The sequence below is a fragment of the Canis lupus genome, chromosome 8, assembly GCF_003254725.2.
Source record: "Canis lupus dingo isolate Sandy chromosome 8, ASM325472v2, whole genome shotgun sequence".
In the NCBI taxonomy this organism is placed as follows: Eukaryota; Metazoa; Chordata; class Mammalia; order Carnivora; family Canidae; genus Canis; species Canis lupus.
In genome coordinates this window covers 62,107,115-62,118,812 of record NC_064250.1, presented here as the reverse complement: position 1 = coordinate 62,118,812, position 11,698 = coordinate 62,107,115, and the positions used below count along the sequence as shown (strand labels likewise).

The 11,698-nt window shown below is 43.7% G+C and overlaps 1 protein-coding gene across 3 annotated transcripts in view; it reads left to right on the top strand.

Annotated features, from left to right (window-relative positions):
• Positions 1-862: 862 nt before the first annotated feature.
• Positions 863-11,698, top strand: part of RPS6KA5 (ribosomal protein S6 kinase A5) — a 170,927-nt gene continuing 160,091 nt past the window's right edge. For 2 of the 3 annotated variants that reach the window (XM_035719806.2, XM_025442351.3), the window contains exon 1: positions 863-1,203. In XM_035719806.2, coding sequence (XP_035575699.1) covers positions 1,092-1,203 — 112 coding nt within the window. In that variant the 5' untranslated portion in view covers positions 863-1,091. The remainder of the gene's footprint in view (positions 1,204-11,698) is intronic. The other variant, XM_049113416.1, reaches the window with a different exon arrangement.

Here is an 11,698-nt window from a genome sequence, read left to right as displayed (position 1 = left end):
TTCCCTCCCCACCCCTGCAATTCTGCTTTCTATTTCCTGTGCATATACAAATTCTTTTCTCACGTTTGTACTGAAATCTCTTTAGGGGCAGGGATTGTTCGTACTGCCATTAACCTCTGTATCCATTTGGTGCCTTGGATGTATGCAGCTGCACAAAATGGAAACGTCTATCCTTTGCAAAAGTCCTTAAGGCGAGCTTGGACTGTGAATTTTTGCAGTGTCTGAGCTACCTGCATTTACGCACAAATTCCACTTAACTGGCACCGGGCACACCGGCGCGAGTAACACCTTTGCAGGACGCGCCGCCTTCCCGCTGGGCACACCTCTGCGGATCCGGATCGCCGCTGGTGGGGACCCTCCCTCCCCCCAGGCACCCCTGCAAACACGTGCGTGAGAAGCGCTTCCCTCCAGGCCCCTCCTCTGTCCATGGTGATTGGCGGGCCACACGCTCCAATCAGCCCTCCCCGCCTCTTTCAGCGATAGCCAATCACAGACGCCGAGCGCCTACTGACTACTAGACACTGTTTACTAACAGATCGAAGCTGGGGAATCAGGGGTGTGACCGTTCTGGGGAGGTCAGGGAAGGGGGTCCCGACTGCGCGTGCGCACCGGCGGGAGGGGGCGGGGCAGAGCCTCAGGCCTCACCAATCGGAGGCGCAGCGTTCCTCCCTCTCCTGCCTCCCCGCCAAGCAACAACAACTCGAGGAGCGGGGCGGGGCGGCACCCGTGACGTCAGACGGGGCCGCCCAATGGGAGCCGGCGTTGCCGGGTGCGCGCGCCCCGTGCCCAATGAGCGGCGGCGGCTAGAATGGCTCCTCGCGCTTGCTGCCTGTGGGCGGAGCGGCCCCAAGGAGGAGGCGGCGGAGCAGGGGGCGGTTTGGTTGCGCGGTACTAGCGGTGCCCGCCGAAGGGGGAGGAGGCGGAGGAGCGAGCCGCGCGGCCAGAGCGGGAAAGCGGCTCGTCGCTGCGTCCGAGTTCTGGAGCCGCCGCACCGCGGCTCCCGGGGCTGCAGCGGGAGCTCGGAGGGGGCCGGGCGTCCGCTGTCACCCGGGTCCCCGCGTAGGACCCCGCGGGCTCGGGGAAGGGAGAAGATGGAGGAGGGCGGCGGCGGCGGCGGCGGCGGCGGCGGCGGCGCGGGGAGCAGCGGGGACGGCGGCGCCGGGGGAGAGCAGCTCCTCACTGTCAAGCACGAGCTGCGGACGGGTGAGCGACCCCGCCCTCTGGCGGCCGGGCCCGGCGCGGGGGCGCGCCCCGAGGGCAGGCGGGTGGCCGCGCGGGCCGGGGGCGCGGGGGCTGGGGAGGGGGCGGGCCGGGGCGGGGCCTCGCGGGCGGGGCGGGAGCCCGGGGGTCCCCGCGGGGGTCAGGAGGGGCGCGGGCCGAAAGTTTGGCGGAGCCCGGGAATGCGCGCTGGGGCGGGCGGAGCGGCGGGCGGCTGCCTGTGGGCGCTCGTCTCTGAGGATGCCTGCGCGCCCCCTTGCCGCACAGGTGACAGATGCGTCGCTGCATCCTGTCCGGGGGCCCGAGGTGCGCGTCCTGCCCTCCTCTGCGGCTGCCCCCGGGGAGGTCCCGGCGGGGGCGTGCGGAACCGCGCGCTGAGGTCCCGGCGTCCTGGACCAGCTGACCCCACGGGGCTCTTCACCTGTCGGGTTAGAGACCCGGGTTAGATCCGCGAGCTGGATCGCGGGCTCCAGGGTCTGCGCGCTTTCATCTGCAATTATCTTGAAACGCTACACTTGGCTTTGAATTCTTTCAGAGAAGAAGGCTCCGTGGATCTAAAGCTCTAAGTAGAAGCGACTGAAGCAGCCCGCTTAGGCGCTCACGTGCCGGTGCCCTAACGTGTCCCATCACTAAGCGTCCTCCCGAGCTCTCTACCTGTTAGATCACTTTATTCATTGTGTGGGTCGGAGTTGTTCATGTTGCAAAATGTTTATGTGGACTGGTTGTGTACAGCTTGGGTACAGCTTGGCGCAGCCCGGTCTGGTGTTTAGAGATACTTTTTCATGTCTGGACGATGCGTCTTCATACGTGGAAAGAGTTTGTTGTCACTATTAAATATTCTTGTGAGCATTTATGAAGGTTTATGATTCAGCTTGTTTGGCATAGAGAGATACTTTTTTAATTTTTTTTTTGTTATATAGACACAGAGCTTATGCCGCAGATCTCAGGTGCACACCAAGTACACCTTGTTACCATTTTGAACAGATTGTAAAGTTAGATCTGTCACCTGTTCTTTTTTAGTTTTTATTTCTGATGAGGTTGCTAGTCAGCATCCCACTGAGTGCCAGCGTGGTGACTTAATTTAAGGGGCATGTCAAATGCATGTTTTCTTGTTTCAACATTTTAAAACAATTTTTTTCGTGTTTTTTTTTTTTTTTTGGTCGTTGTGAATTTCTTATGTATCTCGAGCTAGTTGCCCCATAATCTTCTTGAGCGCCTAACATAACCTGTGTGGGTTTGGTTGGTTTGGTTTTTCCTCTCTCATTTTAATAGACAACGTTTTCAAAGGGCCATTAAGTCATTTTTTGAGTTAACGTGTATTCAGTATTAATATTTGACTGGTGCGAGGCTCAGCATCAGGTGCTCTCTGATGTGGAGATTTTGAATTTCTTAAAAAATCTTATGTAACAATTCACTGATTTATATGTGCAGAGTTTTGCTGTATCACAAAAGCTACTTGAAGTCATACGCTCCTCAGCCACTGACCATGGTGCAACAAACAGCTTTTTGCTAAATGACCAAAGAGCAACCTACTTGTTATTAGTAGTCAACCAACCGCTCCGTGTCTGGGTTTTGCAAACAATGCTAGTTTTGTAGAAAGCAATGAGTACTGCTTTACTTCTCTTACCCTGCTAACCATGTGAATCATCACCTTCAAGTTTGCATTTTAGAAATTTTTCTGGTGGTGAGATTATACTGAATTCATTAGTACTGTTAACTGTCAAAGGAAGTGAACAGTCATTTTGATTTATTGCTGAACATTGGAACAACTGACCGGATATAGTGGTCAAAAATACTGTTAAAATATAAATTGAAAGATTTGCTCATCTTTGGCCAACTGCACTCTTGTCAGCACATGATGCTATAATAGGCACCAAAGTAATTTGATCTGATATGGTCCTTTGCTTCTCAAAATGTGGACAGGCATTATAGCCATATCAAGTCAGCAGTTGGTGGTTGTGCATTTGTGCCCAGCATTGTATTGTATGCTCTTGGGTGAATGAAAAGGCAATGAAAGTCGCATGGGAAGTGTTCCAGTTGTGTAGATTGAGTAGCATTCACATGGAATTGGAAGACTTAATTCTGAATCCTAGCTCTGCCACTTACTTGCTGTGTAGACTTGAGCAAGCCACTTCACTCTTTCAGACTCGCTTTTCTCACTACAAGATGTGAGAATTGAATGCTACCCTGCTGGAAGAGCAGTTTGCTTGGCACATGTGAGGCACAGAGATGTTGGTTGCATGTAAAATCTGAAAATCACTCCATCATGGTACCTTTTCTTAAAGTATACAGATTAATCCAGTGTAACTTAGAAAACAAATCACTCATTTGGTGTTTAGCCTGAGTCACATTGCTGGCTGTCATCTTTCTCTGTGTATATCTTGCCTTCTGAAGTACAAAGTAAACTCCCCATGATCCCTGCTACTGCCTGTGTGTGTATCTTCAATAACATCTAACACACACAGTACTGTGACAATCGAAGTACATGTCTATGCTAGACTGTAGAGTTCTTGAGGGCAGACACTGTGTGCTTTGTCCATTTTCAGCCCCTGGAATATGGTAGGTACTCAGATATTTGTTGGACGAGTTCATCGAATAGGTGAAAATGCAGGACCAAGCAACAAGCTATGATTTATTGTATTTCCCAGTATTTTGTAGATGTTAGGTGGTTGATACATTTGTAGCATTAATTATAAAAGCTGAAGAATGAAGAGTAAAGGATTGATTAAATTAGTTAAATCTACATTTCTTGACACTTTCTGTTTTCTAGGCTAAGTGGTACTGATGATACCAAAAATGACTAAGCAAATGTCTTGCCTTCTGATAGTAGGGGAGGAGGCCATGTAAGCCAGTAATTAGGATATATTGCCTTAAGTCTAGTAATAGATACAGAGTGTAAAGGTAGTAAAAAAAAATGGTTAGGACTTTTAGGTTTCAAATAATCAAATCTCTCTGTTGAACAACAGGGGAAAAAAAGAGTGGAAGGATATTGGATTATCACCCATTCATTTATTTCATAAATATTTCATCATCCCCTATGTACTGAGTGTTGTTTTAGATAGTGGGGTCACAGGACAGATGCATTCTTCCCATTGGAAGCGTAGGGTTGCTTCAGGAATCCCTGGAACCAGAGATGTATGTTGTCTGTACTCCCCCCATCTTGAACCTTTGCTTGTTTCTGAGTGATGGGCTTCATCCTCCTCTAATTGCTGTCTACCTTTTCCCATGTGGGAAAGAATATAGCTGCTGACAGACACCGAGTTTTACATCCTACAGCTTGAGGTATTGGAGAGATACTGCCTTTTTTGCAACTTCAGATATAGCAATTTCAGGGCAGGACCTTACCGACTTGGCTTTGGTCAGATGCCTACTTTCAGATCATTCAATTAAGGACAGAAAATGGGATCATGATTTAACTAATGTGACAGCAGCTATAGTGAACATGTGGATGGAGGTGAAACAAACTCTTAGGAGAGAAAGGGTTGCTGGGAAGACATTTCCTTAGATGTACTTCATCAGAAGAGAGAGCCTGCCCTGAAGAGAGGATCAAGGAAGGGGTATTAACTATCTCTTGCTCTGTAACAAATTACCCCAAAATTTAGTGGCTTAAAGCAGCTTGATTTCTGTAGGTCAGAAATTCAGGAGTTGCTTAGCTTGATGGCTCTGACTCAGGATCTCTCATGAGGCTGTAGTCAAGATATTGGCCAGAACTGCAGTATTCTGAAGATTTACTTGTCTGGGGCTGGAGACTCCCCTTCTAAGACAGCTTACTTTTATGTTGTTCGCAGGATGCTTCATTGCCTTGCCATGGGAACCTCTCTATACAGCTGCTTGACTGTCCTCATGACATGACAGCTGGCTCCCTCAGAACAAGTGATTGGAGAGAAAGAGCAAGGTGGATGCGGCAATGTTTATTAAGCCAACTTTTTGAGATCTAATTTACATACCATAAATTCCACTTGTTTCAGTTGTACAATTTAGTGAATTTTAGTATATTTATAGAGTTATACAACCATCACCACAATCTAATTTTAGAACATTTCCATCATCCTAAAAAGAAATGTCTTGCCCATTTGTATCAGCCACTCCAACATTTTCACCGCCCATCCCCAGCCCTAGGCAACTGCTCATTCTACTTTCTATCTGTACATTTGCCCAGGGACGTTTCATATAATAGAATTTTACAATATATAGTGTTTTATTATTTATTTATTTATTTTAAAAATATGTAGCCTATTATAACTGACTTCTTTCACGGAACATAGTGTTTTCAAGGTTCATCCATGTTGTAGCTTGTATCTGCACTTCATTTTTTTTAATGACAGATACTGTTCTGTTGTATGGATATGCCACGTTTTGTTTATCTGTTCATTTAGTTGACTGACATTTGGGTTGTTTTCACCTTTTGGCTATTGTGAATAATGCTGCTATGTACATTTGTGTACAGGTGTCTTGTGTGGATCTATGTTTTTATTTCTCTTGGGTACATTCCAAGAGTAAGATTACTGGATCACATGGTAAGTCTGCGCTTAACTTTCTAAGTTTTCCAAAGTGGCTGTGCCATTTTAGAGTCCCAGTAGCAATGTACAGAGCTCCAGTTTCTCTACATCCTTGTTAATACTCATTATCTTTTTGCTTGTAGCCATTCTAGTGAGTGTGAGGTGGTATCTCATTGTGATTTTGATTTGTGTTCTAATGACTAATGATGTTAAGCATTTTTTCATGTGCTTATTAGCCATTTGTGTGTTTGGAGAAATGTCTGTTGAGATCCTTTGCCCATTTTTTAATTGGTTAATTTGTCTTTTTATTATTGCAATGTAAATCTTTATGTATTCTAGATATAAATCTCTTACCAGATATGTGACTTGCAAATATTTTCTTCTGCTGAGTAGGTTGTCTTTTTGTTTTTCTTTTGATGGTATCCTTCTAGGCACACAAAAGTCTTTAATTTTGATGTAGTCCATTTTATCTCTTTTCTTTCATTTCTTGTGCTTTTGGTGTTGTATCTAAGAAATCATTGACTAACCCAACGTTAAGAAGACTTAATGCCTGGGGCACCTGGGTGGCTCAGTGGTTGAGCATCTGTCTTCCTTCCTCAGGGTTTGGTCTCGGGGTCCTGGGATCAAGTACCGCATCGGGCTACCCTCAAGGAACCTGCTTCCCTCTGCCTGTGTCTCTGCCTCTCCCTCTATGTCTCTCATGAATAAATAAATAAAATCTTAAAAAAAAAAAAAAGACTTATGCCTGTTTTCTTCAAAGAGTAGTCTTAGCTGTTTCATTTAGATTTTTGATCCATTTGTCAAAAGATTATTCTTTCCCCATATTATTGACTTGGCACCGTTGTTGAAAATCTTGACCATAGATATATGGGTTTATTTCTAGACTCTATCCTTATACCAGTACCACACTGTGTTGGCTACTGTAACTTTTTGGTAAGTTTTAAAATTCGGAAGTGCGAGTCCTCCAATTTTGTTTTTTTCTTTTTTCCAAATGTTTTTGAAGATTCTGGGTCCCTTGAATTACCATAGGAATTTTAGGATTAGCTTGTCAGTTTCTGCAAAGAAGCCAGCTGGCATTCTGGTAAGGATCCCGTTGAACCTGTAGGTCAGTTTTGGGAGCATTGCCATGTTAGCATATTAAGTCTTGTGTTCCAGCAACGTGGAATGTTTTTCCATTTATTTAGATCTTCTTTCATTTTTTTAAAAAAACATTTGCAGTTTTTTTTTTAAAGATTTTATTTATTTATTTGAGAGAGGGGGCACCTGCACACATGCAGCGGGAGGGGCAGAGGGAGAAGCAGACTCCCCGCTGAGCAGGGGGCTCAGATATGGGCCAATAGCCTCCTTCCCAAGACCCCAGGATCATGAGCCAAAGGCAGTTGTTTAACTGACTGAGCCACTCAGGCACCCAACATTTTGTAGTTTTCAAAGTATAGGTTTGTATTTCTTTTGTTAACTTTATTCCTAAATATTTTGTTCTTTTTTAATGTTATTGTAGAGGGAATTATTTTTTTCTGGATTATTCATTGTAAGTAGATAGAGATATAATTTATTTCCGTATATTGGTCTTGTATGCTGCAGCCTTGCTGAACTAGTTTATTAGTTCCAACAGTTTTTTTTTAGTGGATATCTTAGGATTTTCTACTAATAAGATCATGTCATCTGCAAATAAAAATAGTTCTGTTTCTTCCTTTTCAATGGGCTTCTTATATTTTTTTGTTTCATTGCCTGGCTAGAACCCTTAATACAATGTTCAATAGAATTGGTGAGAGTACGCACATCTTTGCCTTGTTCCTGATCTTAGGGGGGGAGGATTTAGTCTTTTACCATCAAGTATGAGATTAGCTGTGGGTTTTTTATAGATGCTCTGTATAAAGTTGAGGAATTTCTCTTCTTTTCCTAGTCTGTTTGGGTGTCTTTTATCATGAAAAGCCATTAAGTTTGTCCCATGCTGATTTGCATGATCATGTGTTTTGTTTTTTGTTTTATTGATGTGGTGTATTATGTTAATTAATTTGGAGATGTTAAGCCAATCTTGCATTCCTGGGATTAATCTCAGTTCTTAGTCCTTAAAAAGGATTCAAGTATCTTTTGTATTTGCAGTCTACTGGGGAGAAAAATCTTCTCAGGTGGCAAGTCTCCTGTCATATCAGACCCAACATTAATCTCTACTCCAAAGCAAGAAAGAATCTTGAAACCTCAGCTTCCTGGAGACATAAGTGTTTTGGTGGGCAGGATTGAATTCTTCCTGTGAAAAAGAAGCTGATGCTTGGTGAAAACTCCTCTAGGGGAAAATCTAACATAATAACATCATGTGTTGACTGAAACTTCACAATTAAACACACTGTTGAGAGATGTCAGTCCCAGAATGCAGTGAGAGGGAGGGGTTGTCACAGTTATTTCCTTTGCGTTCCCAGGATGATTTACAGATCTCTTTATGCACCTCAAAGGTGTGAGCACTCCTACATTCCTCTGGTTTGTCAGGGAGGATGAATAGGGTCTAAAATAGAATCTCGCCCTCATTACGTTTGTCCCTAGTAATGTCCCTTTCGGTTCAGCTACAGCTGTTCCTCCAAAAATCGTTAGGTGTCTGGACTTTATACCTTCCTATAAAGTGCTGAGTGAGCTGGCTATCTCACCTTTTTTTTTTTTTTTTTTTTTTTTTTAATATTCTGTAGGCATTCTCTTCTGTGATTGCAAAGAGAATAGGGAGGTAAAGTTCCCAATTTTTAGTACAGTACTTGATATTGCAGTTACTTTATTTCACACTCAAGTTTTTGTGTAGGTGTGGCTTCTTTTTATAACCAGTGCGTTCCTGACAAAAAAATTGTGTAAATAAGATTTTTGTATATCAGATTACTTGGGATATAGAAGGTGAACTTGCTACTTAAAAGAATTCTGTGATTAACTCGAATTAAAACTTTTTAAATTAAGTTTCCTATTGGTAGCTTTAATGTTACTATGTAACATAATGTTACTATGTAACATTAATGGCCTTGCATTACTGTTTGCTGATCCCATCCTTACAATTTAGGTGGCTGTGAATAGATAAATGGTGGATTGGAGTCTTATGTGGTAGGCTGAAAAGAGATACCTACACCCCTCAAGATGTCCGTGTCCTAACCTGAAACCTGAGTATGTTTCCTTGCATGGCAAGGAGACCTTGCAGGTGTGATTAAGTTAAGGGTCTTGAGATAAGTTTATCCAGGCGGGCCCTATGTAATCCCAGGGTCCTTATAAGAGGGAGACAGGAGGGTCAGAGTCAGAGAGGGGGATGTGAGGATGGAAGTAGAGGGAGAGAAGGGGACGTGGCAGTGGAAACAGAGCCTGGAGTGATGCCACTGATGGAAGGGGGCCATGAGCCAAGGAGTACAGGCAGCTTCTAGAAGCTGACACTTAGATATTTCTCTCTAGTGTCTGCAGAGAACGCAGCTCTGTTGTCTCCTTGATTTTAGCACTGTAAGATTCAGTTTCAGACTTCTGATTTCCAGAGCTGCAAGAAGACAAATGTGGGTTGTTAATAAACCATGTAGTTTATGTTGATTTTTTTCAGCAATAATAGGAAATTAATAAATCGTGTTTAAGATTAGATAAGCCAAGAGATAATTTTGCCCCAGGCCTGGGTAATTGGGTATGATAACAATGTGAAGCAGTCAGTTATTTAAGCAACTATTTTAGTAGAAACTGGTAACAAGTGTTCTTAGTAGAAGTAGAATGGTGTCCTCTCTAAGGAATCCCCAAGAAGACATTCCTTTCTGATCTTAGTACCAGCCCTAGTTGAGCTGCTTTTGACCAGCTGTTTTGTTTCCATAGGAATGCTGTGAAGTGGGTCCCTCTTTTATCAAATTGGTACTAGAAAGCTTCACAGCTCAAGCCTGTACCACATAAAATTGTGGTCTGGCATGCATCTGGAGCCTCTTTCTTATATCATTTTATGTCTCTAATCTTTCTTCTTTTTCTTTCTTCATTCTTATGCTTTAGTTAATCTGAATAACTTGTCTTGAACCTTTTCTGGACTGGGAGAGGAATTAAATAGAGTTACATAAAAACACATATATACAAAGCATAAATAACATGGACAATATGGGAAGATATTTGACTTTCTATTCAGTGTTTTGCTTCTTCAATAAAATCTTTGTCATATGGTGTTCTTGCTATTTTTATATTTCTCCTAAAAGAAAAAAAAAGTGAGGTCTTTGATTAACTAATAGCACGTTTTTTTTAATGATAAAATGAGAGAAATAATGAGAAATCAATAAGATTAGAGGCATACTTTTAAAAATGAATTCCATTGGCAGCAGGGTGGAGAGCATACACAGGGCTGTCTTTGTACCAGGCAGTTTTCAGGCAGTTTTCTACATTAGTGGAATATCCCTTCATTTGCTGGAAAATTCAGTCAACTGAAGCACTCTGTCCTCCCACCACATCAATGCTGGAGTGGAATTATATGTTTTTCCTAAAGGAAAAACTATTGAAAATATGCAGTGAGGATAATGTTGCACCTTATATCTAAATATGTTGTGGCCTTAAGAGGGTGTGAATACTGAATCCTAGCAGGTTTGCAGTGACACTTTCCCATGAACTTGCCCAGGTTTGTCTTTTATATTAACGTCATCTGTTTTGTAAGGAAGCATCATAATTATGGCTAGATTAAGACAAATCTAATGGTGCACACACAAATTAAATTCATAACCTTGACCTAATTTTGCCATGTATGAGTTGGGCAAAACAGCCACAGTTTTATTCATCCGTTAAGGATTGTTGAATTCCTACTGTGTGTCTGGCACTGTGCCAGATGTCAAGTTGTAGCAAGGAGCAAATTTGGTATAGCTCCCCCTCTTCACTGAACTATATCTAAGAGAAAGACCTTAAATACATTATCGTACCACCAACTATATGTTTGCAATTGTGGAAAACTCTGTGAAGAAATACAGGGCTCTGTGAGAGAGTCTAACTGGGTGGCCTGGCATCATGTTAGGGGTGAGGGAAGGCTTCTATGAAGTAATAACATTGAAGCTGAGGCCCCAACTATCACCAGGTGGTGAGTGGGGGAAAGTGACACAGATGGTCCTAATGTGGGAGATGGCTTGGCGCACCAGGGTTACTGGAAGGCAGGCTTCTGTGGCTCCAGCATCATATCCAAGCAGGTGAGTCACAGGAGGTGAGGCTGAAAAAGTAGCCAGGGCCACTTTGTTCAGGGGTTTGAGGGCTATGATAAGGTGTTCAGGTATTATCCTGAGGACAGTGTGAGGCCGTGAGGGATTTTTCCAAGGGTAGTTTTGCAAGGTAGTAAATGGCTCCCACTGCTATGAGAATAGGCAGGAGGACTCTGTGAGGGGAAACCAGTTAGGAGCTGTTGCAGAAGTTCAGATGGAACATGCGGTTTGGAGTTAGGTAACAGACTAAGAATGAATATGTTTGAGGTGTATTTAGAAGATGGAATCGGCCAAACTTGGGGTGGTATTAATGAGGGTTTTCCAGCTGGAACAAATGTATATTTGAAGATGCTCTTTGTTCAAATGGTGTGTTAATTTTCTCTTGCTGCAGAACAAAGCACCACAAATTCAGGGGTTGTAATAGCATCCATTTATTAGCTCATAGTTTGGTGGTTGAAAGTCCTCCCAGCATGGCTGAAATCAAGGCGGTAGTCATACTATTCTTGTCTGGAGGCTCTGGGTAAATATCCACTTCCAAGCTCATTCTTGTAGTTGGCAGATTTTAGTTCCTGTAGCTGTTGGCCTGAGGTCCCAGTTTCCTCGCTGGCTGGCAGCCGAGGGCCTCTGTCAGCTTGTAGAAGCCATCTGCATTCTTTCTCATTTGGCCCTTCGATCTTTAGGCAACGGAGATTCAGGCACTTCCATGCTTGGACGCTCTGACTTCTAGATCTTCTTCTCGAGGCCTGTGTGATTGGGTCAGACCCACCCAGATAATCTTATCATTAGGCTGATGATTTGGGACCTTAGTTACATGTACAAAAACCC